This window comes from Colius striatus, chromosome 1, assembly GCF_028858725.1.
Source record: "Colius striatus isolate bColStr4 chromosome 1, bColStr4.1.hap1, whole genome shotgun sequence".
Classification (NCBI taxonomy): domain Eukaryota; kingdom Metazoa; phylum Chordata; class Aves; order Coliiformes; family Coliidae; genus Colius; species Colius striatus.
This window is the reverse complement of record NC_084759.1, coordinates 191,923,285-191,949,648: the sequence shown is the minus strand read 5'-3', so window position 1 is coordinate 191,949,648 and position 26,364 is coordinate 191,923,285. Positions and strand designations below refer to the sequence as shown.

The 26,364-nt window shown below is 46.9% G+C and overlaps 2 protein-coding genes across 2 annotated transcripts in view; both read right to left on the bottom strand.

The window, feature by feature from the left end:
- Positions 1 to 16,094, bottom strand: part of LAMB1 (laminin subunit beta 1) — a 43,455-nt gene extending 27,361 nt beyond the window's left edge. The window contains exons 1-13 of the mRNA XM_062018777.1: positions 15,947 to 16,094; positions 15,631 to 15,800; positions 12,905 to 13,040; positions 10,731 to 10,804; positions 8,712 to 8,900; positions 8,542 to 8,605; positions 6,865 to 7,067; positions 5,459 to 5,579; positions 5,122 to 5,310; positions 4,575 to 4,754; positions 4,054 to 4,166; positions 3,027 to 3,106; positions 441 to 576 (exon numbers count right to left, since the gene is read on the bottom strand). Of these exons, the coding sequence (XP_061874761.1) occupies positions 441 to 576; positions 3,027 to 3,106; positions 4,054 to 4,166; positions 4,575 to 4,754; positions 5,122 to 5,310; positions 5,459 to 5,579; positions 6,865 to 7,067; positions 8,542 to 8,605; positions 8,712 to 8,900; positions 10,731 to 10,804; positions 12,905 to 13,040; positions 15,631 to 15,800; positions 15,947 to 15,983 (1,692 nt within the window). The 5' untranslated portion in view covers positions 15,984 to 16,094. The remainder of the gene's footprint in view (positions 1 to 440; positions 577 to 3,026; positions 3,107 to 4,053; positions 4,167 to 4,574; positions 4,755 to 5,121; positions 5,311 to 5,458; positions 5,580 to 6,864; positions 7,068 to 8,541; positions 8,606 to 8,711; positions 8,901 to 10,730; positions 10,805 to 12,904; positions 13,041 to 15,630; positions 15,801 to 15,946) is intronic.
- Positions 16,095 to 20,355: 4,261 nt separating this feature from the next.
- Positions 20,356 to 26,364, bottom strand: part of LAMB4 (laminin subunit beta 4) — a 43,442-nt gene continuing 37,433 nt past the window's right edge. Inside the window, exons 30-34 of the mRNA XM_061989005.1 lie at positions 24,094 to 24,301; positions 23,393 to 23,531; positions 22,965 to 23,141; positions 21,867 to 22,020; positions 20,356 to 20,495 (exon numbers count right to left, since the gene is read on the bottom strand). Of these exons, the coding sequence (XP_061844989.1) occupies positions 20,356 to 20,495; positions 21,867 to 22,020; positions 22,965 to 23,141; positions 23,393 to 23,531; positions 24,094 to 24,301 (818 nt within the window). The remainder of the gene's footprint in view (positions 20,496 to 21,866; positions 22,021 to 22,964; positions 23,142 to 23,392; positions 23,532 to 24,093; positions 24,302 to 26,364) is intronic.

The window sequence follows — 26,364 nt, the reverse complement described above, 5'->3', positions numbered from 1 at the left end:
TGCACAGAAACTGAAAGCATGGCATGTATTTAAATGAATGCTTGATTCCCTCCCAGCTTCATTGTCACCAGGGAGAAAAGCCAGTGTCAGTGTCTCACTGCTCTTGAGATAAGGGGGGGAAGAAGAAGTGGGTGCAATGTGTGTGTGCACAGTGGGATACAGAGAAGGATGCCGACAGGAAACTAACCGTTCAGTCTTGATCAAAGAAACAGGTTTACAATGGCAGTTTCCCTCCCCTCCTCAAGTTACTACATTATTTATGGATATTAAGATTGAAGAGCTACAGGTTGACATCTTTCTAATACAACTGAGTTTTGTGTTTTCCACATTTTAATTGCAAAACACTCAAGAGTATAAAACAGATGCTTCCAATACCCAAATTGTGAAATAGCTTTCCCACAGCTGTCCAGAGACACCAGCCCACTAAAACTGCTACTCACGGGACCCAAGCTGGCTTCCTCTGCCTCGTAGATGTAATGATCGAGTGAAATGAAGTAATAACCAGGCTCCACCTGGTTGCACTGACGTCCAAACATGTGGGGCCGGCATTCGCATTGGCCAGATTCACTCGAGCAGCTAAAACGGAAGAACAATGAATTTACAACACATCTTGGCCATGCTGAGGCAGTGCTAGAGCTGTCTTCCACTTTGACGGTTTGAGTGACACAAGAGGAGGCACTTCTGAACAGATCTGTTGTGAACGAGATGTTCTTAGGCTATGCAACTGGACCACGTGCACTGTTAAAACAGGAGCACGGTCCTGGGTGCAGCCTTGGCTCTGGGAGCAATCTTGGCTCCCAGCCTCAGGCTGGGAGCAAGCACAGGCAGTTTGCCTGTGGTTTCCTCCGTCTGGGTGGCGAGAGGATTTCATGCTACAGATGCAGATGGTTCTCTAGGGCTGGACAGCAGTCCTGGGAGAGCTCCACTTGATACCACAGACATAGCCAAGAGGCATGTCTGTCCTGCAAGCGGAGGGCAGTCTCCAGCTCCAGGCTCGCAGGCCACGCAAGCAGCATGTATGTTTGTATGGGCTCAGGCAGAGCAAGAACGTGCATGACCCTGCATGCCCTGGGACAGCAAGCTGCTACCCTGTGTTACATAGCACACAACAAGAGGCCACTAACCAGCAGCTACGTGTAGGGGAAAACCATACCTGACTGCTTTAAAGCAGGATAGACACAGATAAAGGCACGGGACAGATAGAGGGAATCCAGGTCTGTCCTGGGTGACTTCGTAACAAGTCGCTTTCTTTCCTCAAACTGCCTTTTGGCAGTTTTATTGTCCCCAGAGAGTCCATTTTGCATTATGGATAAAAAAAAAAGCCTTGGGAGGGTTGTATTTTTGCACACATCCAGTCACACTTTTCATAGGAAGGTTTTCTGGTCTACCCAAACACGTCCCTTTAAATCTGAGTGGAATTTAAAATCATTTTCTCAAGTGTAACTCTTCTGATTTCCATATAAAATCTCCAGGCTTCTCAAGCCTCCCATTCTGGGAGTAATTTTTAACTGAAACCATTTTTGAACATACAGACACCTTAAGACATCCACTTTGAGATGCCAGAAGTGCCCTTGCTGCCCTAGAAGAGGAGCTGCAAAGTTTCCCCTCTGGCGATAGCGATGACTCCACCACCTGGGTTACAGCACAGGGACGAATTTTGGGCGAGGTGAAACTGCTCCAGGTGCTGCATCCCACACACTGAATAGGAGCCAGGAGGCAGCAAGTCAGCAGATGTGGAGGAGAGAAGCCCCAGAGAAGGCAAAGCTCCTGCTTCCCATTGACATTTGAGAGCGAAGCCAGGAGTAAAAGCCGGACTGTGAGTCTCTCCTGTGGCTAGAGAAAAGTACAGCTGCTCCCTGCCCACCCCAGGACGCTGCATGTCTTGTAATGGCTGGTCTCAGTGCATGGGAAACAGGCTGAAAGGCCTTGCTGGGCCACAGCCGAGCCCTACCCCAAACGCTGGCAGCAGCTGTGCTGAAGGAGCTGTGCAGCGAAACCCATCTGTGTGCAGGGAGCAAGTACAGAGGAGTAAATAAGGACTAACAACCACAGCACTGTCTGCCATGGGATAATAATTCAGTCAGGAGAAGATGGGAGATGGCCTGCAGGACATTCCTTCCCAATCCCCACCACAGATGGAGAGTCTGTAGGCTGGGATGACCCACAGGAGTCACAGTGGGACTTGTCCTAAACACCCACAGTGTGCTCAAGCAGTTTCCAGTGGGAAACAGTTCATCCAACCCCTTGGGAAACTCCTGTGGCGTTAGACAGCAACAGGATGCTTCAGAGAGTTTGTGGAGGAGAGGGAGAAAAAAAAAGCATGAAGGAATATGCTGCTGTTGCAAAGCCTGAGGTCGGACGCTCACCTAATGCACAGAGAACTGCCCTGATGCAAGAAGCAGTCTGGCTACATAGCACTCTTCTGACCAGGCATTTAAGCCAGGACTTTCCATATTGTTACTGATGGAAGCATCTGCAAAACCTCTGCTTTTCTCTGAAAGATCTCCATCTCCCCAAAGGGCATTTCTAGGTCCACATCCCACCCCACACGGCACCACTGAGGCAGTGCTGCAGTACTGTGCAGCAAGTGCACCTTCGCCAACACCAGTGGGACAAAGGGCTGGTTTGGGAGTAAACCAAGAACCAGCATGATGGTCCAAGTTACCACCCAACTCTTGCTTTGATGCTGTGAGAGCAAAGATCTGATATCAACCATACCCCAGCTGACAGTCAAGGCAGAGGTCAACCCTTGGCTGGCTCGTACACCGGCTGACCAAGGGCTGGCTACACCAAAACTCCTTTTATATGTTCACCTGCACCTGTGCCACAGAGGCTGCTCAGCACAGAAAAGATATGGATGCCTCTATCATCCCTTGCTGCAATCAAGACATGCCAATTTCTGGAGCAGAAAGACAGTCACAAACATCCTCCTCCAGAGCATATTAAGCTCTCAATGTTGTGGCTGAAAAGGAAGCAAAACTCACTGTAGTGAATGATTAGAGAGGCGTAACCAGGCCAAGACTCACTTGTTGTTCAGCGCTCCTCCCTGGTCACAGTCGCACGGTCGACATCCATCCATGTCATTGCTTAGGCCCCAGTGCTCTGGCTGAGGGAAGGAAGCATCACCAGAGCTGTAACCCAGTGCTGACTTCACCCCATTTACCCTAAGGCACACTGTGAAATGCTCAGTATAAGCCACCTCAGCTTGCCTCTCACCTATGAATCTTGCTCCCCTGGGTCTACCCTGACAACCACCAACATAACCTCCCTTATTCACTCTCCTCCACCTTGCTGACCATCTCAAGGGTTTGAGAGAAAACACATCTTTCCACCTAGCTTTAAATGCAAGATTCACAAGGACTCAAGCTCAAAAACTCATTCCTACTGCACTGTTCACACCAGTTTGGGCTCCTGATCCATGAAGGGCTTGGAAAGTCACAGCCCACAGAGCCATGCATGGCGCAGTGAGGCTTTGTGCAAGGCACTGCCCTTGCTGGGCTACTACTCTGCAACTTTCTTATTGGACAGCCAGACTTGTTTAGCTTTTCCATGTAGTTCACTGTAGAACAGCTTGTCAGTGTTTATACAAACACAGTTATCTGACAGTGTGTTTCTACAACACTCCAGCACGCATAAACACTGTATAGAAATGTATGTGCATGCAATCACCTCTGCCTAAAATGATGGCCTGTATGGAAGGCCATTTTTTCTGTAACACTGCTTCTCTGACCATTCTGTCTTTCACCCCAGCAGCAGCTCCAGCAGAACTTCCCCAAATCCCTCATTTTCACAGAGCAATCACCACAGGTATCCTAATGTCTCACTTCTTATGGTTCCAAGAAATAACCTGGATGCTCGTCTGCCTTGCTGTGCCTGCCACGTCCTTGTAACACAGTGTGCTCCTGACAACCCAAGGTGCCTGCTCCAACCCAAATGCCAGGTGCCTGCTCACAGGCTCTCAGAGATGGCAGCCGGAATTGTGCTCCACACTTCCTGCACACCAGCTTCCCTCACACCAGCCTCTCCTCATTTCTTTTACAGTAAGTTACTTACCAGGCAGAGACTGCACTGCTTTCCTGTCACCAGGCGCTTACAATAGCAGTTTCCTGTCTCTGAATCACAAGGATTCCCCCCAGGGTGGGTACCCAGAGGATTACATGCACAAGCTGGATTGGGAGATACAAATATGCAGGTCAAACCACAGGACTGGAGTTTACATTTTTGTCTATAACCAACTTAAAATTTAACATAACATTTCCCCTAAAATCCCCAGGATGGAGATTAATTGCACACTTTGCCCACAACTCCTCCCTTTAAAACTTCCCTGGCTTAGATACTTAAAATGAAAAGCAAGTAAGGTTGCTGTTTCCACTGAATACACTACAAGGATCAGCTGGAGAAATGAGTTTTAAGGGCAGCTAGACTGCAAACTGCAGCAATACAGGAATGTTTTTCCTTTAGCCAAAACATGAAACAAAGGGAAAAAGTCCACTCCAAAAACCAACTTCTCTCAGCTCTGACAGCTCCTCAAAGAGCTTTTGAGCACATATAAAGGAACATATGTTTTTACTCACACTGACATCCCACTGGGTCATCAGCACTCAGGCCATAGAAACCTTCTTTGCAGAGGTCACATCGCTCCCCTTCCACAAACAACTTACAACGACACTGCCCGGCAATGAGGCCGGTGGAGAAATCAGTGTAGCGATCACAGATGCCACCGTTCTGGGAGCCAGCTGGGTCACAGTTGCAAGCTAAGGAGGAAGCATCACACATGCTTTACCAACTGCTACAAAAGAAAAGGTCAAATCTCACAGCAAATTATTTTAACTCAGCTGCTGTTTAAAGAGAGCATGTATCACTCCTGCAAGTATTAGACACGACATAGGTTGAACATGTAATGACCAGGTAAATCTCCAACTTCTCAGAGAGAAAACAAAACCCAGGTAGGCTCATTCAAGACCTCCAAGACAGTCCCCTTCCCTCAAGGCTCTTTTGGTTAGGAGCATGATACTGGCCAATAGAAGGCCAGCAATTCCTAAATTCTCCAGGGAGAGCCCTGGAGAGCCAGAGTCAGGGTGCGACAGCCATCCCCAGCCCGTGGAGCAGGGCCACACTTACGCTCACAGACGTCAGGGTCTCGCAGGTCCCTCTCTGGGTGCTGGAAGTAGAAGGGCTTGCACTGTTCACAGTTGCGCCCGATGGTGTTGTGCTGGCAGTCATCACACACTCCCCCACTGGTATTCCCCGTTGTCATGTACACAGCCATGTCAAAGTGGCACTGGCTGGAGTGGCCATTGCAGTTGCACTCTATGACACAGACAGAAAGCAAAGTAAGAGATGTGAGTCTGCAGGAAAGACACGTCGCAGACAACCAAAGGATGTGCAGGACCTTATCTTTTGTCACAAGTTCACAAGTAACAGCTCACACCAGGACTCCAATTTTACCCAAACTCACTTTTGCAGGCATTACTATTGCGGCCTTCAGCGGGTCGCCAGGGTAAGTCATGGTAGAAATCCAAACACTGTTCACAGTTTAACCCCTTGGTATTATGTCTGCACATGCAGTGACCATGGACCTGTCATGCAAAAAATAAAATAAAGACAAAACACTTGGTTGTAAAAGCAGAAGGGAAAAAAAAATCCATGCCCTAATTAACGTAAAGCATAGCTAGTATACGATGGATATACTTTTGGAGACTTTAATGCACATAACTGCACATAGGAAGACATAAGAGCCACAGAAGCATCCTTTACCTGCCAAGGTAAGAATGTCCTCGTAGAAATTTGTACTTCTTTCCTTACCAGAACTAATGCCTGAATAAAGGCTTTCAGACATGAAAAAGGAGGGCACAGTTCCACCTCAGTAGCCACAAAAGCCTATTAGACTTGCAAGTTAGCTGATTATTAGCTGCTAATTAACTGCAACCAGCTCTATCAGCGCCAGTCACTAGCCCAGTACCTTCTTTGTAGCCCTACCTTGGCTCTCAAAGCAAAGGTAACAGACACTTTGGAGAGGTTTTGTCCATCAACTCTAGACTTTGCCTTCAACACAGATAGAAAAAGCACTAAGTAGACCAGCAGTGATGGTGTGTGAGCTGCTGCCATAGATGACAGAGACTACGAGCACTGGAGCTGTGACTTTAAGGTCAAGGCCAGTGTTGCTGCTGCTCGTGTGGAGACAGTGGTGGGAAGCGCGAGGCAATGGAGCGTACCTGCTCACTGGCACCCTGCGGCCCCGGGACAGCCCACGCAACCCCCCATGCCTCCACATTTTCATCAAGTTAATAACTCACTCATTAACAGAGCTGCTATTACTGCTTGTCAGGCAAAAATCATGGCGAAAACCATAACCCAGAAGGGACACGGCACTTGTGCAGCAGCCTACAATGCAGGCAGCAGGACTTTCCTTCAGAGCCTGCTGTTAATTAGGGCTACAGCCTCCACTTCTCAGCTCATAACAATTGATATAAACACAGGTCATGTTTGATTCACAAAGGTGTTCTGTCCTTTGGTGCCTCCATTTTCTTCAACTTGAAGGTAACCAAGTTGACACACACACCTGCCTCTGGCCCCATACCGTTACACTCCCTTTCTGCATTCCTGCCTTTCGATTTCATCAGCACTTTAACATAACTAGAAAAAGAATGCTAAAATAATTTTCACTTGATCTGAGCTCTCTGGGCTTGATTAATACCAACAGTGACAGATTTGTTTGCTGAGGAGGGAGAGTTTTAACGGTTTTCGTGTTTGAAAATTAAAGGTAGAGAGTGGAGGGGCAGTGTCACCTTTAAATTTGTGTTTAAATCACTTAAAAGAGCCACAGGCAGGAACTGCTCTGTGCAGGAAAGTGTGACCATTTACCATTCCTTCCACCTCCTCGTTAAAGCCATCCACTGGCGCACACTCGCTGGCGTGTCCGTAGCAGAAACAGTTCCCGCGAACCACCATGTCGTAGATGGCATAGTAGTACTTCTCTCTGATCTCCATCCTGGAGTCCAAAAGATTATCTCCCAGCGTGTGCAACTTGATGAATTTGACTCTCAGATTTGTGATCTTCAGTAGGTCTGCAGGGGGCATCAAAGGAAAACTCTGTTTTGGAATCATTTACCAGGCACTGTATTCAATGAGGAAGCCGGGAGTGACTTCCCAAGCACACTTCCTATGGACAAACTAGATCACATTTCATTTCAGCACTTAACATACCACACATGACTTTATACTCCCAAAAGAAAAAAAAAACAAAGAAACCCACAGACATTATTTTACTACAGGTTAATCACTGTTTAAGTTAGTTTAAGCTTAACAAAAAACATTATTCCTTTTCATTGTAGTCATACAGAGCACACAGACAAGTATTAAAGGCACACACAACACTAACACCAAAAAGACACTGGTTCTTTGGGGCTTTAAAATGTAATGTGGGCAAGCATGTGCTATTAAAGGACTGCTCACAAGTGAAGCAGGAGATTTAAGAGCTACAAGCCTTTTGGAAAAAACTTAGTTGGAAACAAGATGTGAATAATTCTTTTTCTTGTACATCCAGCTTTCCCAGCAAATATAATTGGTTACATTTTGCTGGAAGAAGCAACACCCTGTCACTGACCAAATACAAAGGAGTTCTTGAGGGATAATCCATGGGAAGACAATATTGCAGTAATTAATTCAGTCTACATGTTCACTTTGATACTATGAACTGTGTGTAACTTCTTACAGCCTTGAAATGAGGCTTCAAAAGCACTTCAAGCACATGAAAGCAGACTTGTTTAAAAAAAAAATCCATTCAACTGAGACAGCAACTAGCAGACACTCTTCTAGCTCACATACTTTCTTCTGCTCCAGTTACCTTTACACTGAAGGACACAAACGGAAACTGAGAATGCATATTAAATTGGAGGTCAAGTTTTAAGTTCAAGCACTGCAGTTCCCTACTCGGGCCAAATGCCTCACGTGGTTTCTCTTTGAGCCCTGTTCAGCAACAGCTCTTTCTACCTTTGCCTTCCTGGATTGTCACAAATGGAGAGAAATGCTACGGTCATTTGTGTTTCACAACCACGTCCGTGTGTAGCCACACAGTGCTAGCAAGGCCAACTGTTATGAAGTCAGGGCTCAGATGTTCTAAGAAATAAACCACGGCCCCTTGATCTTCACTAGAAATGTAAAATCACAGAGGTACCTCTGTAGTTCTGTTTCTTTGCTTCCTGAATACTGTACCATGACAGATAGCATTCCAAGGTTTCTCTAGGCAACTGTGCTTATTTTGGGGAGAGGGGGTCTTTAATGAAAATGAATCCCTGATCCATCAAGCAAAGGACCAACTACAGTGATGCATTTAAGAGCAATCGCTTGAGTTGACAACAGTGATCGCTATTTCCCAGAATGTCACTGAATTGGGAAAAAGATGCCGTACCACAAATATATTCATGACTTCAAAGCTGCTATCAGGGCTAATGCATTACTGAATTTGTGATTTACTGGTTTTTGTAAGCAAACAAGTACAGCAATGTTTTCAAATGAGTCTCAAGGTAACTGCATACATACTTTGAATCCTCGAACTGTAAGGATCTTCAATTCGAAAAGCAGGATCTAAAACACGATATATTACCTGGAAGAAAAATTGTATAACAAAACATTCAGCTTTAAAAATAAGAGAATCTCCATCTGTATGAAAAAAATCTATACAATAACCATCTTGAAAAAACCCCTCTGACCTCTCCTTCCGTTGAAGGTTCGATGTCAGAGTATCGGGAATCACAAATGATATCATCCACCTTCTTCATAGGTCCAGTTGAAATCCCAGGAAATGAGCTCTCACAGTCATATGCAAAGTACCTATATACTTGCCACGTTTTCCCAAAATCAGACGACCTTTCTATCAACATTGCAGCAGGACGAAATGTCTAATAGCAAGAAAACCAAGAGAGATTTGATTTGGTTAATTATTACTTGCATTTACATCGGGCACTTTTAAGGGGGTACAATCCACATGTCTGGATTTTAATCTCTCTCCCTGCACTATTTCTAACATTCGGAAACACTGCAAGTATTTTTCTGCTGATATTCCACTTTCTGACCAGAAACAATACATATCCAATCAACTACTCATCTTTAAAAAGACAGCACTCCGTAGCCAAGCACTTAAACACACTCAGGATAAATAAGCAAACTTGTGAGGTTTTTTGATTTCAAATCCTTTCTCAAAACTGAGGCTTAAACCGGGGCTTTAGGGAGACAAAAGAATTTTTTCACTGCTTCCTTGTTGTACCTCCTTGTCTAATCTTCTGCAAAGGACCTAATTGGTCTCTTCTCCTGCCTTGGGGACTGAGAGGTCATGTTCAGTGCTTCCCCTTCAGCTCTGATGCTCGTAAGTTCTTGTTGAGCAGTTATCTCCAATGCTTAAAAAAGCCCTGTCATCATTCACCTCTCTGTCTGGCCACACTACCTTTTGCAGCATTTCTGCCGGCCAGTGTCAGCCATCCTCTGTGCTGCATCAAGAAAACCACCTTCTTTAAGGTGACTGAGAGGTTCAGCTTCATCCACTCTTGCTACATTTGACTCCCTGACTCCCCAGTGACCCTCCTTGCCGAGGCTGCATTCACTTCACACCAACCACCATCCCTCTCACCTGCATGTATATAACTGCATAGTGAGATATTTAAAAGATTTTTATCCCTCTGACCTAAAAATCTCACGTTCCAATTTACGTGCCACCTTTCAAAAAGCAGATATTAACACCTGGCTTGTACCTACCAAGAAAGGCCAATGGTCTCTTCATTAGTTTTGTGTATTCAGGAGGCCCTCCCAGGGCCAAGCACAAAAGCATTCCAGTCACAGCTGGAAAGAAATTTCTTTCTGCCTCCTGACTGAAAACATCACCCAACTTACAAACTGGTATCTCACCCAACAAAGATGTCTCAACCCAAAGGTAAGGCAGCTCAAGTGTCTAGTACACAAACAAAGTCAACAAATCATTAAAACTACCTTTCCCCCCAGTGACCCTCCTGAGAGCTGACTGAGCCCAGTGGCAGCAGGGCACAACGGCTGCAGCACCCGCATCGGGCCAGGGCGCAGCAGAAACAATCTCCTTCCAACTCAGACACCACCTCAAGGCACGGGGAGAAACCTAAGTGGACACCACAGGAAAGAGGAACTAGCTCTCCCAGAAAGCTGGCAGGTAAAAATGAAAATATTTGTCCACATGCAAAGAGCAGGGATTTAGCACTGCAGGAACTGCAGCCTCCGAAACCTCAGCTGAAGGTTGCCATTAGCACTTGCCTGCTGTTTCCTATGTACGGTACATTATCTGCCATTCCAAGACATCTGTTTGTGAAGAAACAAAGACACTCTGTGTACAGATGTTCCTTCTTCCTGAAAACCTTTCCTTTTGCCAAATGAAAACCAGTACCACGGCCAATTTTTTATGACAAAAAAATCCTTGCTACTATATGATGTAGCTAACGAGCTTCTAGAACACAACCAGCAGAGAGAAAACACCAACATAAACCCCAGTTTCAGTATCACTCCCTCTGCAGCCTCACTACAGTTCAAACACGACTCAAGCCACAAGTCACAGCTCAGCCTTCCTGCACGACTTCAGCAGGAGTTAATAGCAGCTCTAAAAAATCAGGTAAAACAGCACAAAGCCCAACTCCCAGATATCAAATACATGTGTATGAGACCCCTCATTTCCTCATGTTTTAGGGTTCAGGGTAAAGCTGTTGCTTTCTTACCTTGAAGGTCATAATGAGATGAGTGAAGTGAAACTCAGCCTCCAGGTTCAGCTGGATAGTTACATTCTCCAGACCTGCAGGGGCAGAGAAAAGAGGCCATGCAGCAAACAAGGACACCCACCAGCCTCTGCATCTAAACTTTTGCCAAAGCTTTTAGCTCCAGTGGCACTGAGATTCTTTGCCACATGGCTATGCTGTCAAAGAGGGATATGAGGGTTAATGCATTAGTGGGGTACAGGGGAGACATCAAGGATCTGCTGAAAAGCACACTGCACGTGGAATACCCCTGCACCAGACACGTTACACTCAGCCCACACCGCTGCTACTGTGAACTTGGCAAACATTACTAGGTGCAGGGTAAGGATGAGGACTGCTGTGAGCTGGATTCTGGCACCAGAGCACCCAGTGGCTGGTACAACTGGGGATGCTGAGCCCAGGCCTGTGTGGCAACCCCAGGCTGTGCTCACACACTGCAGTCCGTCTGGCAGCAGCAGAAGTGAAAGCTTCTGCAGCCCCAACGCCTAAATCTCATCAATGGCTGGTGAGGGCCATTTCCCACCTTTCTTCAATCAGTCTGGACTTTCCTGTCCATCCAGACCCAAGAACCCCTACAACCTGGTTTTGAAATATCCCTAAAGCGACCATCACAGCCTTACTTTGCAGTCATGAGGGCTAGGAAACCAGTCCAAACTCTGCTGTATGACTATGGCCAAGGACTCCACACAGAAGCGAAGGAAAACAGTTACAAATATTACTTTGTCTTGTGAAAAGACCTTTCAAAACAGCTGGATACTAACTACTCTGTAGTTAGAATTTAAAAAAATTCAAGATTACAGAGAGGAGAAAGAGTAAGAAATTAAACCAATAAACCAACAAAGTGCTTAAATTTTCAACCAGTTGCAATATTGTGTGAATGTGCAGGCAATGGTCTCTTCTGCTCTACGCCTAAAGAGAGAAAAACACAAATTGGACAGAAAGAATCATTTGTTTTTTATTGTTGAAGGACATTTTCATGACCTTATGAGCTAAGAACTTTTCTGTGTGAGTGCTGCCAAGCTTGTTCCAAAGAACATGAATTATTTGGAACGCTAGAAGAGAGCCGCTGGAGGCAAGCAGCTCGCTAGGCTGATCTAAATGGTTAAAAAGGATTTAATGAAAACCTTTCTTTACTGGGCAGTACAAATATTGCAAATATGACCATTTTAGTTTCATATGCAGTAAGACAGCTACTGCCAAAGCATTCGCAGGAAGCCCAGCCTGTCCAGCTGGCTTTAAGGCTTCAGGGTAGGACTGCTGTTTGAGAAACCTCGATGTCTTGTTTTGTCTATGAAGGCAGGCCAAAAGTATAACCATAAAAGTAATAAGGACAGATGAAGGATTAAAAAAAAAGAGAAAAGCCACCAAACTGACATGCAGTATTATTTTTTTTTCTCAACTATCTAGCTTGCTTCTGGTGTTCATTTTACTGTTTGGCATATGGATACAGGAACACAGGGAGTCCAGGAGGGAGAAGTCAGTTTGCAGGGGAAGAGTTATCCCTGGCTTTGCTCTCCCAGGATAGGGCAGAGAAATGGGAGGTGCAGGCTGGATGGCACTCCTCAGCTCTGGGCCCAAACCTCCTCCTTGGTACAGCCTAACAGGAAGCCCCGCACCCCTCAGCCTGGGAGGGAAGCACTGTGCCCAAACCTCCTCCCAGCACAGCTGCTCGGAACCCCCGAGGGAAGCCCTGCTGCCGCCATGCCTTGGCAGCACCACCCCAGCACTTCCAATCCTTGAAGGCTGCTGCTTCCTCTGGCCAAAACATGAGGGAGATCTGGAGCCAGTTCGGGAAACTTTTTAAGAAAGGATTCTTGCAAAGTAGTGGGATGGCTCTTTCCAACGCTCCCAGAAGGCTGCTGAGACTTCCTTACGGATTAAAGACTGCTCCAGGGCACACAAAAGCAGCCAGTTTTACTCAGTCTTCCTCAAACAGCATGATACTTCACAGGAACAGCACGATCCTTCACACAGCAGTAATCACCAAGCTAGAGGTAACAGCAAACCCGCAGGCACCCTTAAACAAAAAGGGGGTAAAAGCAGCTCCCAGTCCAAGCTAGAGGTAACAGCAAACCCGCAGGCACTCTTAAACAAAAGGGAGGAAAAGCAGCTCCTAGTCCTGAAAACAAGCCCCATACCATTTTCCGATTGCCACCAGAGCTTCAGGCGATTTGGAGCGAACGTGGTGACGACATTTTCAATGCGGTGGCTGTCAGGATTGAGAGTATCATGGAAGGGATCTTCAGAGTCACATATGAAACATTTTTTGTCCTCCTGAAACAACAAAATAATCAGTATTAACTGATTTTATCCGTGGGGCAATACTTGCTTCCTGCAGATAAGAGTATTTTCCATCCATATCACATTCCACTCATTTTGCCAGCAGGAGTCATCAAAGGTACTTTTTTTGTTGAAATGATAAGTGTATTTACCTTTATGCATTAATGCAAATTGCTAAATGGAAAAATATGTCAGGAATTCTATAAACTGCATATTTAAAAGTATGTTTTCTATTGAAATTGCTGAAAGAGAAGACATCTCCTCCAGTGCACATATTCTTCAGCAGAAGTCAGAATCAAAGGCAGCATCTACAGAAAAATCGCTGAATTGCTTCTGTACACTGTACATGTACAAAACTGCAACTTCAACAACTTGTGTGAAGTAACACTGGCTTTTTGGGAGCTAGCTTGGAGATGGATATTCTCTGCATTAGGGCTACCTCCAGTGAGGCTCAGTGCATGTCAAGAGGCCAGCGATTCAGTGACTGAGCCTTTTCAGTGCTGGGTTAATTCTGAATACAGCTTGTCAAGATCCTACCTAAATCTTGCTTCTTCACCTGTAATAGCAACCCCAAGCTATGCATAAAAACCCAGCTGGCAGGTTCTGCCCATAAAACAACCCAGTTCAGTGCAAGTCTGGCCCATGCTGCTTGGGAAAGGCAGAGGCTTCTTCACCGGGAGAGCACAAACCTATCAGTACTATTGCTGCTTTTGCATCATGCTGATGCCTAAACTCCTCACTTTCCAGTTTCACACAGAATCACAGAATCTCAAGGGTTGGAAGGGATCTCAAAAGATGATCTAGTCCAACCCTCCTGCCAGAGCAGGACCACCTAGAGTAGGTCACACAGGAACTCATCCAGGTGGGTTCTGAATGTCTCCAGAGAAGGAGACTCCACAACCCATCTGGGCAGCCTGTTCCAGTGCTCCCTCACCCTCACAGTGAAGACATTTTTCCTTGTATTTCTTTGGAACCTCTTATGCTCCAGCTTGTACCCATTGCCCCTTGTCCTATCATTGGACATCACTGAGAACAGCCTGGCTCCATCCTCCTGATACCCACCCTTTACCTATTTGTAAACATTACTGAGGTCACCCCCTCAGTCTCCTCTTCTCCAAGCTATCATTTTTTGCAAGGTAGGATGACAACAAAATGAAAAGGGAAGGTTCCTGCCCAAACCAACTCAGAGTTTGGCAGACTGGAGCGGGCAGAAGAGAGAGAAGAGCTCATGGCACTGCAGCAAGGGAGCCCCAGCACACCAGCAACTCATCACTGTCAAAAGCTGTAGAGGCATCTTTCCTCCAGCGGGTTTACAGAGACAAATGTGGTGCTTTATCAGCCAAGAATGTGAGAGCTGGCACGCCTGCACCACACAGGTTTTCCCTTTCACGGATTTCAGCCCCAGTAGCTCCTCCCAAGCCCTGCACTTCAGCCCCCACAGGTCTCCTCCAGCAGAGTGCACAGCAAGAACAGGGTCCCAGGGAAGATGTCCATCCTGCCCACTGCTGGCTTCTCTTCCCCAGCACCACCACCGCCACCTCATGCCATGACTCTTCTTTCTCTCACCAAAATTCAGTCCTAGAAGGCCCAACTCTACCAAGCGCTCGGTCTGGCCAAGCCCCACGCTATGAAGAGGATATTTGCCACCTTCCCATGATTTCTTCACCACCTTACGGTTCAGGATTCACCAGGGACACCCTGAGTGCAGACCTGGGGCCGCAAGGTCAGCAATAAGGCACACGTGAACTTCTGAAGTGATGCTTCTTATGTTTCAGCAGTTTTGAGACAAGAAAATGTAACAAAAGAGCTTTGTAATTTAGTTCGACCAGAGATGCTAACGTCATTAAAGCCAACTCTGACATACTCCAAAAACGTTCCAGCAACGCTAAACCCCATGTTAAATCAAGTATTAACTCTGGTAGGCAGAGCAGTACAGTACAACTAAAGGCGAAGGGGGAGGGATTTAGTAACTCGAGGCACAAGTGGGCCAAGCGCTACAGCCCCTCAGGCTGGGCTCCTCCTGCTTCCCGTGCTTTTCCTTCCAAGAGCCAGAATCCGGCCCTATTGTCTCGGCAGTAAATTCGGCCGGAGATTATCCCCTTAGTTTCAGTTCAACAGAGCTCCGTTTATAACCGATATTTCACTCTTCTCCATCATCCCATCCATCTCGGGGATTTTCAGTCTCGGGAGCTGCATCTGGCTTAAACAGCAACGAGCTTTGTGTTTTCCACCAGACGTGTGAGACACCCTATTACCATCCCTTCATTTGGAGCCCATGCAAATACAATTACATTACGGGAGCGACGGCCAAAGCATTACCAAAGTAATTGCCATTACTACAGACCACTCTCAGTCAGGAAGCCGTCTAGACGGCTCCGACTAAGTCTCAGAATAAAGTCTTAATTGAACTTGGGGCGGCACACCGTTCGCTTTGGTACGGCAGTGGGGGCCGGGAGCCGCGAGGGGTTCCCAGGACGCGCGCAGCCCTGCCGGGGCGCGGGGTCCCGCCCCGAGGCGCGACGCTGACACTGCGGCTCCCGCCCGCGCCTCCCGCCCACCGCAGCCCCCGGGCCGCGGCGCTCACCTGGAGGTGGCTGACGATGCAGTAGGGCTCGGGCTGGCGGAGGCCGCAGGTGGAGGAGGCGGAGAGGCGGGCAGCGCGGCCGATGAGCAGGTCGCCGGTGGCGGGGTAGCAGCTGCCCTCGGCGCAGCCGTAGCTGTACTCGGGTTCCTGCGCGGCCGCGGAGTACAGCGCTGCGCGGCCGCGGAGAGGGAAGAGAGAGGAGGGGAGAGAGAAGCGGGAGCGCGGTCAGGCCGGGAGCTCCGAGCCCCGGCGGGTGCTGCAGGGGCTCGCCCAGCCCGCCGTGCCCCGACGGCGGCCGGGCCGGGGCGGGAGTTACCGAGGCAGCAGCAGAGGTACAGCACGAGGCGGCCCATGGCGGCGGGCACCGACGGGACGGGACGCGATGCGACGGGACGCGGCTCTCCCTCCACGCCGCCGAAAGCTGCTGCTCCACGCAGGCGCTGCAGCTTCTCCGCGGCTCCCGGGGAGCGGCTCCGCGCCGCCGGCGCCCCCGGCCCTCCTCCTCCTCCGCCCCGCCGGGCTGGGCTGGGCCGTCCGGCCCCCCGCCCCATGGCTGGCCGGCCCCCGCCGCAGCGCCAGGTCCGGGGGGGAAGCAGAAAAGCGGGTGCCATCGAGGACGGGTAGCCCAGCGGGGGGACGGCCACTCCACTCCAAGCGGGGAGCACCGAAGGGAGGGCGGGGGGACTCCGGCCCCCTCCCCCGTACCCCAGGTTGTTCCTCGCCCGCCGCTCCTCAGCTTCGGGAGCGGGCTCTAGGCAGGATGCGCCAATTGAGGGTCACCCTTCGCTGCCCCTTGTCCGGGGAAGCCCTCTCCCTACCTCTCTGTGGGGAAATGATGCGGGAATGAATGGCGATTTTGCCCCAGTCCTGCCGTTTGCCGGAGGGGCTGGTGGAGCTGGGCGCCGGGAGGAGAGAGGGATGGTGTGTGGAACGTACCCACACAGCACGGCTTGAGACCCAGCAAAGGCCCAGGGGATCGGCATCCACCCTGCCCGGGCCTCAGTGGCCGCACATCATCTGGTGCTGGGGTGCCGTTCCTGGGGATGGTGGCCATGCCGCCGTACGTGGCTGAGGCTGGCCCTGGCATGGGCAGAGAGGTCCGTCAAGCCCGGGGAAGCTGCTGCCAGGCTGTTCCTCATTAGCTGGGATCATGTGGAGCTGCGAGGGGCAAAGAGCTGTGCTGGAGCAATCCCCCACGCTCCCAGCTTCCCACGTGAGTTGCACAGGCTCTGCCAGGGCTCACAGGGGCTTTGCTGGCCGGCAGCAGGGTGCCCTCAACACCCAGGGAAAGGGTTACTGCAAAATAAACGCCGAGGAGCAGGTCTGAAGGATGGATGTGCCTGAAGAGTGCAGCACCGGCTGGGTGCAGGCTGGGACAGATTGCTGGCTTTACGCACCCAAGCTTTCTTTGCACACGTGTAACGTGTAAACCTGTGTAAATCTTTACCAGGTACCCGTGTCCCGCAAGAACACTTTGCCCTCACTGTTTGCAGTGCCCGAGTGGAAACACACCGTAGCCTGTCCGTCCCAGCAAACCCTGCCGAGGTAGGTAAATATGTTCATTCTCATTTTACAGATGGATAAGCAGAAACAGAGAGATACCAAGTCACTTGCCCTAAAGGTTAAACACCAGGTCTGAAACATAACCCAGAACTCATGACTGAAGAACTTGTGGGGCTGTTTCATTAAAGATATCCAGGAAATTAAACCATTTTAAGCTGACAGGGCAGGTATTGCAATTCTAAACCTCTTCTGCAATACCATCTTCTAAATTCACAAAGCTAATTCATTTTCACAATCTTGTTGTATAAATCACCGCACAGCTTTGCTTTCAAGCTTCAGTACAGCAAACATTTTTGTCCCACTAGCAGAAAATGTTTGACTCTGCTGGGGTTAGAAACTCCTCCATTCCATGGCAGACGGGCAGCAGCCTCACTCCACGTGTGACTGTGCAAGGACGGTGTTTCATTGACATTGGAATTTTTTTATGTCCCATATTTTCCCAATTTTTATTGAAGTTTTCTGCATTTTCTTTCCTGTTTCATAGCTTTGTAGGAGTTCTACCCTCCCCTAAATCTTAAACAGGCTAAAGTTGCCCTCTGGAGCTACTTGCTGAGTTGAGGTGGGCACCACCCCCATAACCACAGTCACCTTTCAGAGGCAGCCAAAACCATCAGCATTCACTCTGTGGGTAAGTGGGTGCAGTGGACTTGTTGGTGTCTGTCTCTCTCTGCAGTGCTCGTGACTGATAGCGAGTGGGAGTATTTTGATTCTTCAAAAGGTAACAATTCGGTTTCATGTCCTGTCCTATCCTTGTGGTCGATGAAGCAGCTTTACAGTCCTGGGGTGTCTGTGTTTGTGCTGGCTTGAAAGTCTACTTAAGAACCAAAGCTCAGCACTTAACCTCAGTGGGACCCACTCGGTCACCCATTTTCTTGTAACACTGCAGTGGTTGAATGTCTAGCAAATACAGCCCATGAGGTCATTTTTGATCAAATGTGTCTTTGATTATATGTGGGTTTGGTTAATTGTTGTTTGCATTTTGATTAGTGCCATTGAAGTCCGAATGCTCTACAGGAAGATACTGATTTCAGTAGGTGTTTTATTTTCAAGAAGCGTTTTTCTGAAGCCATTGCTGCCCACAAGAAGGAGAAACAGAGGGAACTAAAACCAGGTATTTTTGATCCAGACACAGCATTTTCCTATAAATTAACTTTGCAAAAACGCTTTACAAGTTTTTGTGCCACTTCCAATGGGGAGTGCTGCACAACTGTAAACCTCAGAAGCTCTCACCGGATGGATCTGCTGGTCCCATCAGGTCTGCTGGCTTTGTGTGTCTGAGCATGCTTGGAGGGAGGCAGGGGAGCTTAGGCTCCACGCTGACTTTCTTCTTCCTGTTTCCGTTTTTCTCCCAGCGATTTCTGTTTCCCCCAAGGATAATCTCCCCCCCAGGCCTGTTTCAGTGCTGTATGTTTACAGACTTCTTATCCTTATGGCTTGTCAAAAGCCATGTGGCGACTCTCACAGCCAACAGTGGATTTTAGGAGGAAGTTCTCTTTCAACTTTCTGCTTGTGATTGCAGATTTTTAAAGCCATGAATGAAACAGTTTTGGTTTATGTGCAATTGGGAATTTCTTTCCAAGCACTCCAGTTTTCGTGTTTCAGGTGCAGTGCAGCAGGGCCACGTGGAAACCTGCAGCCCATACCTGCATTTGGGTGTCTGTTAGATTATATCAGTTATCATTTGATTCCATCATTTTCACAATAGAACCTATTACATGGACAACTGTGTTGCACATTGCCCCAGAGCACAGCTGGTTTCAGTCAGAGGAATATCTCTGAAATTTCATCTGTGCCAGCAATTCCCTCCCAAGCTCCTCACCCCACACGAATGCTACTTTAGCTCTCCTAAACATAAGAGTGATAGGGTTTATCTCCCTTGGATCAAGACAGTGTTTGCTTTCAGATAAGGAGGAGTAAATGCTAAGAGCCCTATATTCATGCAGAGCATTCCTCATTTTACAGATGCTGTCTTGGCTGCATTTGAGCTCTGGAGCAGTGCTTGGCTCCTCCCCCCAGCTGAATGAATTCCATGAGGGATGCTTGCTCTGGGACAGTCCAGCTGGGGATGACACGACTAGTTTTAACCAAGGAAGAGCCATCATTAGTCTGTTCAGCATCCTGAAACTCTATGTATAGCAAGGGTGGGATTTTGAAACTGAGCCATAGCTCCTTTCCACCGTTTTTAAACCCCAGCCTTTCTGTAGCATATGCTCAGCCCCAGACTCCTTCTTTATTTTTTTTTAAGTAATTATAAACTACTATTCTTTAGGATAATTCCTGTTGTTTATGGCTAACTGCTGAGAGAACCCAGACTTCTGTGACGTGCTTTGCATGGGAGAAGAGCTGGAGAAACTGTTTTTCAACATTTGTGGCCATTTAGACTCACTACTTAATCCTAAGAACTGGAGTTATTCTCCAGCTGTGGGCTGCATTAACGAAAAGTGTGGGAAACCCTTTATGAACATAGGAAAAATAGGCAATGCAGGTGGGGCATTGACAAAGAAATGATTTTGAAGTTGTTTTCGGCAGTAAGCGTCTGCGCACTGCCATCCAGTGGGCACTGGGGAATTGGCTCCCTGCTGCCCCCCTGTAAGGGCCCAGCTGCATGGAGGTGCTGCCCCTCGCTGTGCGCTTTCAGTGAACACAGGGGGACCCCCACATGGTCGGGGATTCCCCGTTGGCTCTGTCTCAGTGAAGAGATGAGGTGGAGGAGTGAGGGTACCCTGGTGGCAGCAGGGATGGCTGCAGACAGCCCCAGCCAAGCCCCAGGTGTGCAGGGTCATTACTGAAGGTTCAGCAGAAAGCAAAGGGTGTTGACAGCTTGTCTATGAAGCGGGAGCCTGCAGCTCCCAGAGTAACCCACCACTTGCATTTCCAAGCCCCTACTGCAAGAAGCCCAAGGCTGTGCACAGCAGTGTGTTACAGAGTTCCCTCAAAGACTACGTGCTGTTTATCACCTGGTTTATTAAAAGGTATTTTCTATTTCCATATAAACTCAACTGGACAAAAAAACCCCAAACAAAAGACCCAAGAAAAAATGACATTACACTGTACCAAAATACTATAGGCACCCCCTGGTATATTTCCCTCTGTGCCAGCAAGCTCAGGAGGTGGTAAGCACGGAGACTTCAGTTGTGTTTTACCTGATGGTGTGTTCAGACCCTAACTTTTGCATGTTGCATACTTGCTTTCCTGATCCATGATTTCATTTTTAATGGCTATCACTTGTTCCTCCAGTTGTCTCAGTTGCTCTGCCTTGTCTTGTTTGGTTTGATTCAGGTCCTGAAGCTTCTTCTCCAAATCTGGAAGAGTAGAGACATGCCATGATGCTTACATTTGTTGTCTAAGTAAAATCTAGGGATTAACAGTGTTTCTTTTTCTAGCAGTTTTAGAGGCAATAAAGAAGCAATAAACCCATTTCAAATGGGGAATGTTATATATGCAACTGGTGGGAAAAGTCTGGCTTCTGGATAGCAAAAGAAACATGACAGCCCTAAAGAAATCAGCATGTGTGTTTGTCCATCAGCTAGGATGGGGCAGGACGTGCAGCTCTTAAAGGGGTTGGTTTAAATGGAAAAAACTCAGAGGAACAGTGTGTCCACCAACATGTGTAAAGCCCAAGAAACTGGGACATAATGGGCTTTGGTCTCCCTCATTTACAGGAATGTTTTCTGCTGAGCCCTGGGAAGCTACACCAATGTCAACATATTGGTAATGAGTCAAAGCCTCATTATTCACTGCCTGTTCCCAGTGCACTTGTCATCCAGGGACTGGGATGCTCTTAATACTTCTCCTCCTCAAGGTGCTCAAAATATTTATTCAGATCCTGTTCTGAAGAAATTGCTGCTGGGACAGAGTTTCTGCCTCATTTTTGCTGAGGTTAACGTGATATTTTCAGACATTGACCCTGGCAGGATCCAAGGCTGAAATATTCCCATTGGGAACACTCAAACCTTCACTGCAAGCAGAATTAAGTTCCCTGTGTGCAATTACATGAGATATGCTCTTCTTTTTTGATGACCTCCTAAAGCCACCCAAGGGGCCGTGTGAGGAGCCTATATAGACGCAGCAGCCGTGGTCTCCACTGCCTATGAGCCTTCTGCCTCCCGGCCACGGCCCCACAGGCCCAGGGCACATTGCCTTCAGCCTCCACAAGCCAGTATTCATACCTGGTTTGTTCTGTCATTTGTCAGAGATAATGTCTGAAGGGGAACAAGTATGAGCTGATGAAAAACAGCTACCCTGCGGCTCTATAACACAAGCCATCACTCGGGTACCGTAAGAAAAGACACAGCACAGAGGAAAGAGTTAAGGTCCAAATGCCCAAAGCAAGTGCATAAATCAAGGCTTCCAGCTAAATCTGCAGCCAAGTTTTATGTGGATTTTGTACTTGTCCTGTTTTTAAACTGTCTGAATCAAGTCACTGCACGTCCCTGTGTGGACTCTTAAACTCTGCTTATAGCAAGCAATTTGGGTCACAAAAGGACAAAAGCCACATCAATTCAACTACTTTTCAACTATTTTTGTTGCTTCAAGCAGGCATTTTCACCAATTAAATTGTTTTACACCCTATTTCAGGTGAATCTGGTCTGTTAGTGTCTGTGGGCAAGCGCTTCAGTTCAATTCCTGACTGTCCCAATTTTCACCACTCCCTGTGGATGTGAGAACACCACCTGTTATTCTTTTAATTTTTTTTTCAGCTTCTCCAGCCAGCTTTTCTGCTTCTTCTTTCAGCTGCTTCACTTTTTCTAGTGTTACTGTCGGAGGTCCTTGGGCTTTTAGCTTTTCTTGAAGAACACTGTACTTTCTTTTAACATCAGCAAATTCCTGTAACAAAAGATTAATTAATCTGGCATGCCAAAGGAGATTTTTATCCATTTTACTAATGTCCTCTTTGAACCAAACCTTAAACATCTTATTTTCTTGAATCTTAAAAATAATCTGTAATGGGTGTACGTTGAACAATGCTTTGCAAAACCTGCTGGAAATCAATTGAAACAAACTGCCAGTGCAGCAGCCTAAAGGTATGTGAAGAAAATATGATTTAAGATTTTTAAAGCTTATGCTGTTTCACTTCTTTGGATCAGGCTTTTCTGTAAATTTCATTTTGCCATGAGGCTTAATTCATTGAATCATCTGTAGCAACATAGGGGGTTTTTACATTTTTTACTGTAGTAATATTTACTGGCTAATCTGCTCCCTGCTGATTTAAGTTGCTGTTGAGGCTGTAGTTTAGAAGTAGTTTAGTGACTAGGTTTCCTATAACCTGGAAGCTTGGCTGTGCTCTAAGATCGTGCTCTGGGTGCCTGGTTCACCTCACAATTTTAGTAGATTTCTAGCTGCATTCTCAAAAATTGGAGCTACTGAAGAGCACCCAGCCAACCAAAAACTCCCAAGTTAACTCCCACAGCAATTTTTCTGTAAAGGAGAATGGCACAGGATGAATGGCCTGGCTGCTGTCATCACTCATGTATTTTAATATCTGGGTTTGTGATTTGTTCTGTTGTGTTTACTCGTGCCCATGGTGACTATGAGTCTTATACACAGTGCAAGGAAAAATGTCACTGAGTAGCCAGAGAAATGTGTATGTTTCCTTTCATTCAAGCAAACACAAGTGTCATATGCCAGAAGCCTTACCTTCTGACATTTTACACAGGAAGACATAACCAGGTTTGAGGAGAGCAAGGTAACACAACTACACACCTGAATCAAAACCGCTATCAAGCGCAGAGGGAATGCTTTTTCCCTTACCACGTGACAGAAAGGCTTACATTATCGATGCTCTGGGCTCGCTTGTGTGCTGCCTCTGCCCCTGCTCTTGCCTTTGTAGCTTGGTTCTTGTTCATCACCATTTTTGCCTGCAATGTGGCCATTTCAGCTTCCATCTCAGACTGTTTGGCAGACAAGTCATTTAGTTCATCATTTGTCTTGTTCACTTGGTTCGCTGCCTAAAACAGAGCAATTGAACGCTGTGGTTTCTTATGCAGCATCCATCCAGCTTGCAGAACACGGTAATGAGGGAGATGAATGCCAAATGATGAAGAAGTGGAGACCCTTACACATTATGGAATCTGTGTCATATCTGCACCACATTCATGTTTTATTTATTTAAGTGTACATTAAGGAAACTTTGAAATTAAGTATCTTTTTCTAAAATGTACGTAGTAAATAAAAGTTGAAAAGTTTTACAGCAAGATACCTGTGAGATTTGTGTTCTGATGCCTTGTATCTCTTCATTTAACTTTATGAAGGTGGTTTTGGAGCGTCCTTGGGACTTCACAACATTTTTCAGTTTATTATTAACTTCATCCACAAGCAGAAGAGCTTTAGCTGCTTTGCTAAAATGGAAAAATAGAAGCTTGTGTAGTATCATGGTGTGGAGACCAAAGCACAAACCCATTTCAAATGCACCTGTGCTCACTTGCAGTGGTTAAAATTGTGGTTCCTAAGTTGGCAAACCAAAACATCAGCAAGGGACATGGTGTGGGAGCACATGAGCTGCTGTATTAAAGGTGAGGCTGAGTGCTGTCGGCTGCCTGCTGGTGCACTGCTAGCAAGGAGGACTCGGGTGAACGTATTTTCTCCCTCCCCAATTCTTTGTCACCCAGATGTAATGCTCCACTAGGTCCAGTGTGGAAGTAAGTAGCTGCTTTGGCCTCTTTGACTCAGCAGGCAGAGGAGCCAAGAGCTGGCGGGAGCTGCCTCCTTGCAGCACGTCAGCTCCCACAGCCTGACGGTCATGGCTCGCTCGTGCTGGAGAGGCCCTGTGGAAATGGCAAGCTGAAATCTGCTGTCATCTGAGCTTTCCCTCCAGTGTTACTGGGATGCTGCCTGGGGCATGGAGCATGCCATGCACAGTCCCACTGCAGCTGGACATGAGCAGGAGAATACCCTACTCACTTGGCTTCTTGTGCTTCCACCAGCAGCACCCGTGCTTCCTCCTTTTTCCTGCTTCTCTTCTTTGCATTCAGTTTGTACTTCTCACAGTGGCTCATAATGTTCCTGAATCTGCCCACCATGCCTGTGAGCTCTGGTGGAGTCAGGGGAAGGTTTATTTGCAGAACGTAATTTGCCACCTTCTCAATGTCTTCTAGAGGCACACTCTCATCTGCAACAGAAAAGGAGCTGAGGGGATCCTGAAGCAGCTCTTTCCTCCCAGCAAAATGTAAATGATCATTATGGCTGCCTACTCGCCCAGTTATATGAGAAAATGAAGCTGACAGGCACAGCAAGGGGGTAAAAGAAATATCTCCAACATTTTGTAATTTAATATTATGCTTCCAGGTACTGCTGTTAGTCTTGTCAGAACTGGCTAAGATGAGGATTTGAACCCACTTTGAACTGGGTTATTAAAATTCTGGTGTAGAACTGAGCCCGCGGAAGGTTTTAAATCGGGGCACAGCACAGCTAGATGTGTCAGAGCCCATTTCTCCCTTGGCCCCCAGATCAAAGAGGTGCTGAAGAGACTGGGGTGTGAATGGAGCTTTCCAAGCTGGCCAGTGGATGTAATCCCTTCCCTGGAGTCACCACAATATTGAGAAAGCAGTTCCTCCGCTGGTTAATGAGAAAAGCTAAGCTACAGAGGGAACTTGAGTCACACTCAGATGGGATGGGAAGTTACAGTAGAAGAAATGTATTTTGGCACGTCCCCTTTACAAAGGGGCTTGTCCTAGATCTTTGGTAAGAGGCACAGGCACACAGAATTAGAGTAGTCAATGCCTTGTGAACTCTCATCATCACTTTTGTTTTCTGCTCACTTCCCTTTATAGAGAAGACCTCAGGTGATAAAACAGTTGAAACATTAAAATGTTTGTTGCTAATGCTCCACAGTAACTCACCAAGAATTAAATAGAAGACATTTACTGTGCAAATAGTAATGCATAGTGTAACCAGCAGGACCAGGGCAGTGATTATCCCCTTGTACTTGGCACTGTTGAGGCCGCACCTCAAATACTGTGTCCAGCTCTGGGCCCCTCACTACAAGAAGGACATTGAGGTGCTGGAGCGTGTCCAGAGACAGGCAACAAAGCTGGTCTGGAGAACAAGTTTAATGAGGAGTGGCTGAGGGAGCTGGGGATGTTTGGTCTGGAGGAGACTGAGAGGAGAGATGATCACTCTACAACTGCCTGAAGGGGAGTTGTATTGAGGTGGGCATTGATCTCTCCAGTAACAAATACTAGAACACGACACATAGATGAGGTGCTGAGGGATACGGTTCAGTTTAGGGATAGGCTTGGCAGTGTGAGGTTACTGGTTGGACTTGATAATCTTAAAGGTCTTTTCCAACCATAACTATTCTATGGTTCCTGAGAGCTATTTTCTACAGAAATACATTAGTCTAAAATTACCATTCATGTTAGTGCAGAGTAAGGTTGCTGTAATACAGCTGTACACATCTCAGCTGTCACTGTTCTTAAACTTCCATTTACACAACAAAGCATAAATAATTGCTTTTATGATTATTAACAAATGCTGTATTGTCTACTAAGAAACCTAATGGAAGAGCCAAAGGTGGAATTTTCAGTTGATATCAAATAAAAATCTGAGAATCTTAAGGACTTAAACGGAGTTTTTCTTCCAATTCAATAAAATAGCTTAAATATTCCCAAACAACAAAGTCCTCTGTTCTCACTCCCAATTGGATGTAGAGGTATGGATGCCAAGGGACTGCCAACATGCAGTCCTTAGAAACTTATGAGATCAGCTACATCCAAGAGATAAAAAAGTTGTACCACATTGGAACTCCTTTGATGTGCATCTGGTAAAAAAAAATCTTAGGGCCTGTTTCTATAGATATTTTTTCTCCAGTTGTGAGGGTGGAAAAAGTTTTAGAGTAAATTTGTTTGCTTTGTTATTTTTTTTATGAGAGCTGTGAAGCTCTACCAGAATCCTTTGATTCCTCGAGTTACAGCTATACGGAGATGATGGAGCAGTATGTGTCCTAATTCCCACGCTCCCTACAGAGAGCCTCTATTTATGGGCCTGGAGGAAGGGGGTGGAATAACAATTTGAGGATGCATGGGACGTGCCTGGTCATTATATATTGTATGACATTACCTCAGTTGTCCTTTACTCAGATAAATCACGAACCAAGGGTGTCACTTGCATGCTTCAAATTAAGAAAGTTAATAGAAGATGACAATCAGAACAGAACAGATCTATTGGGAAATT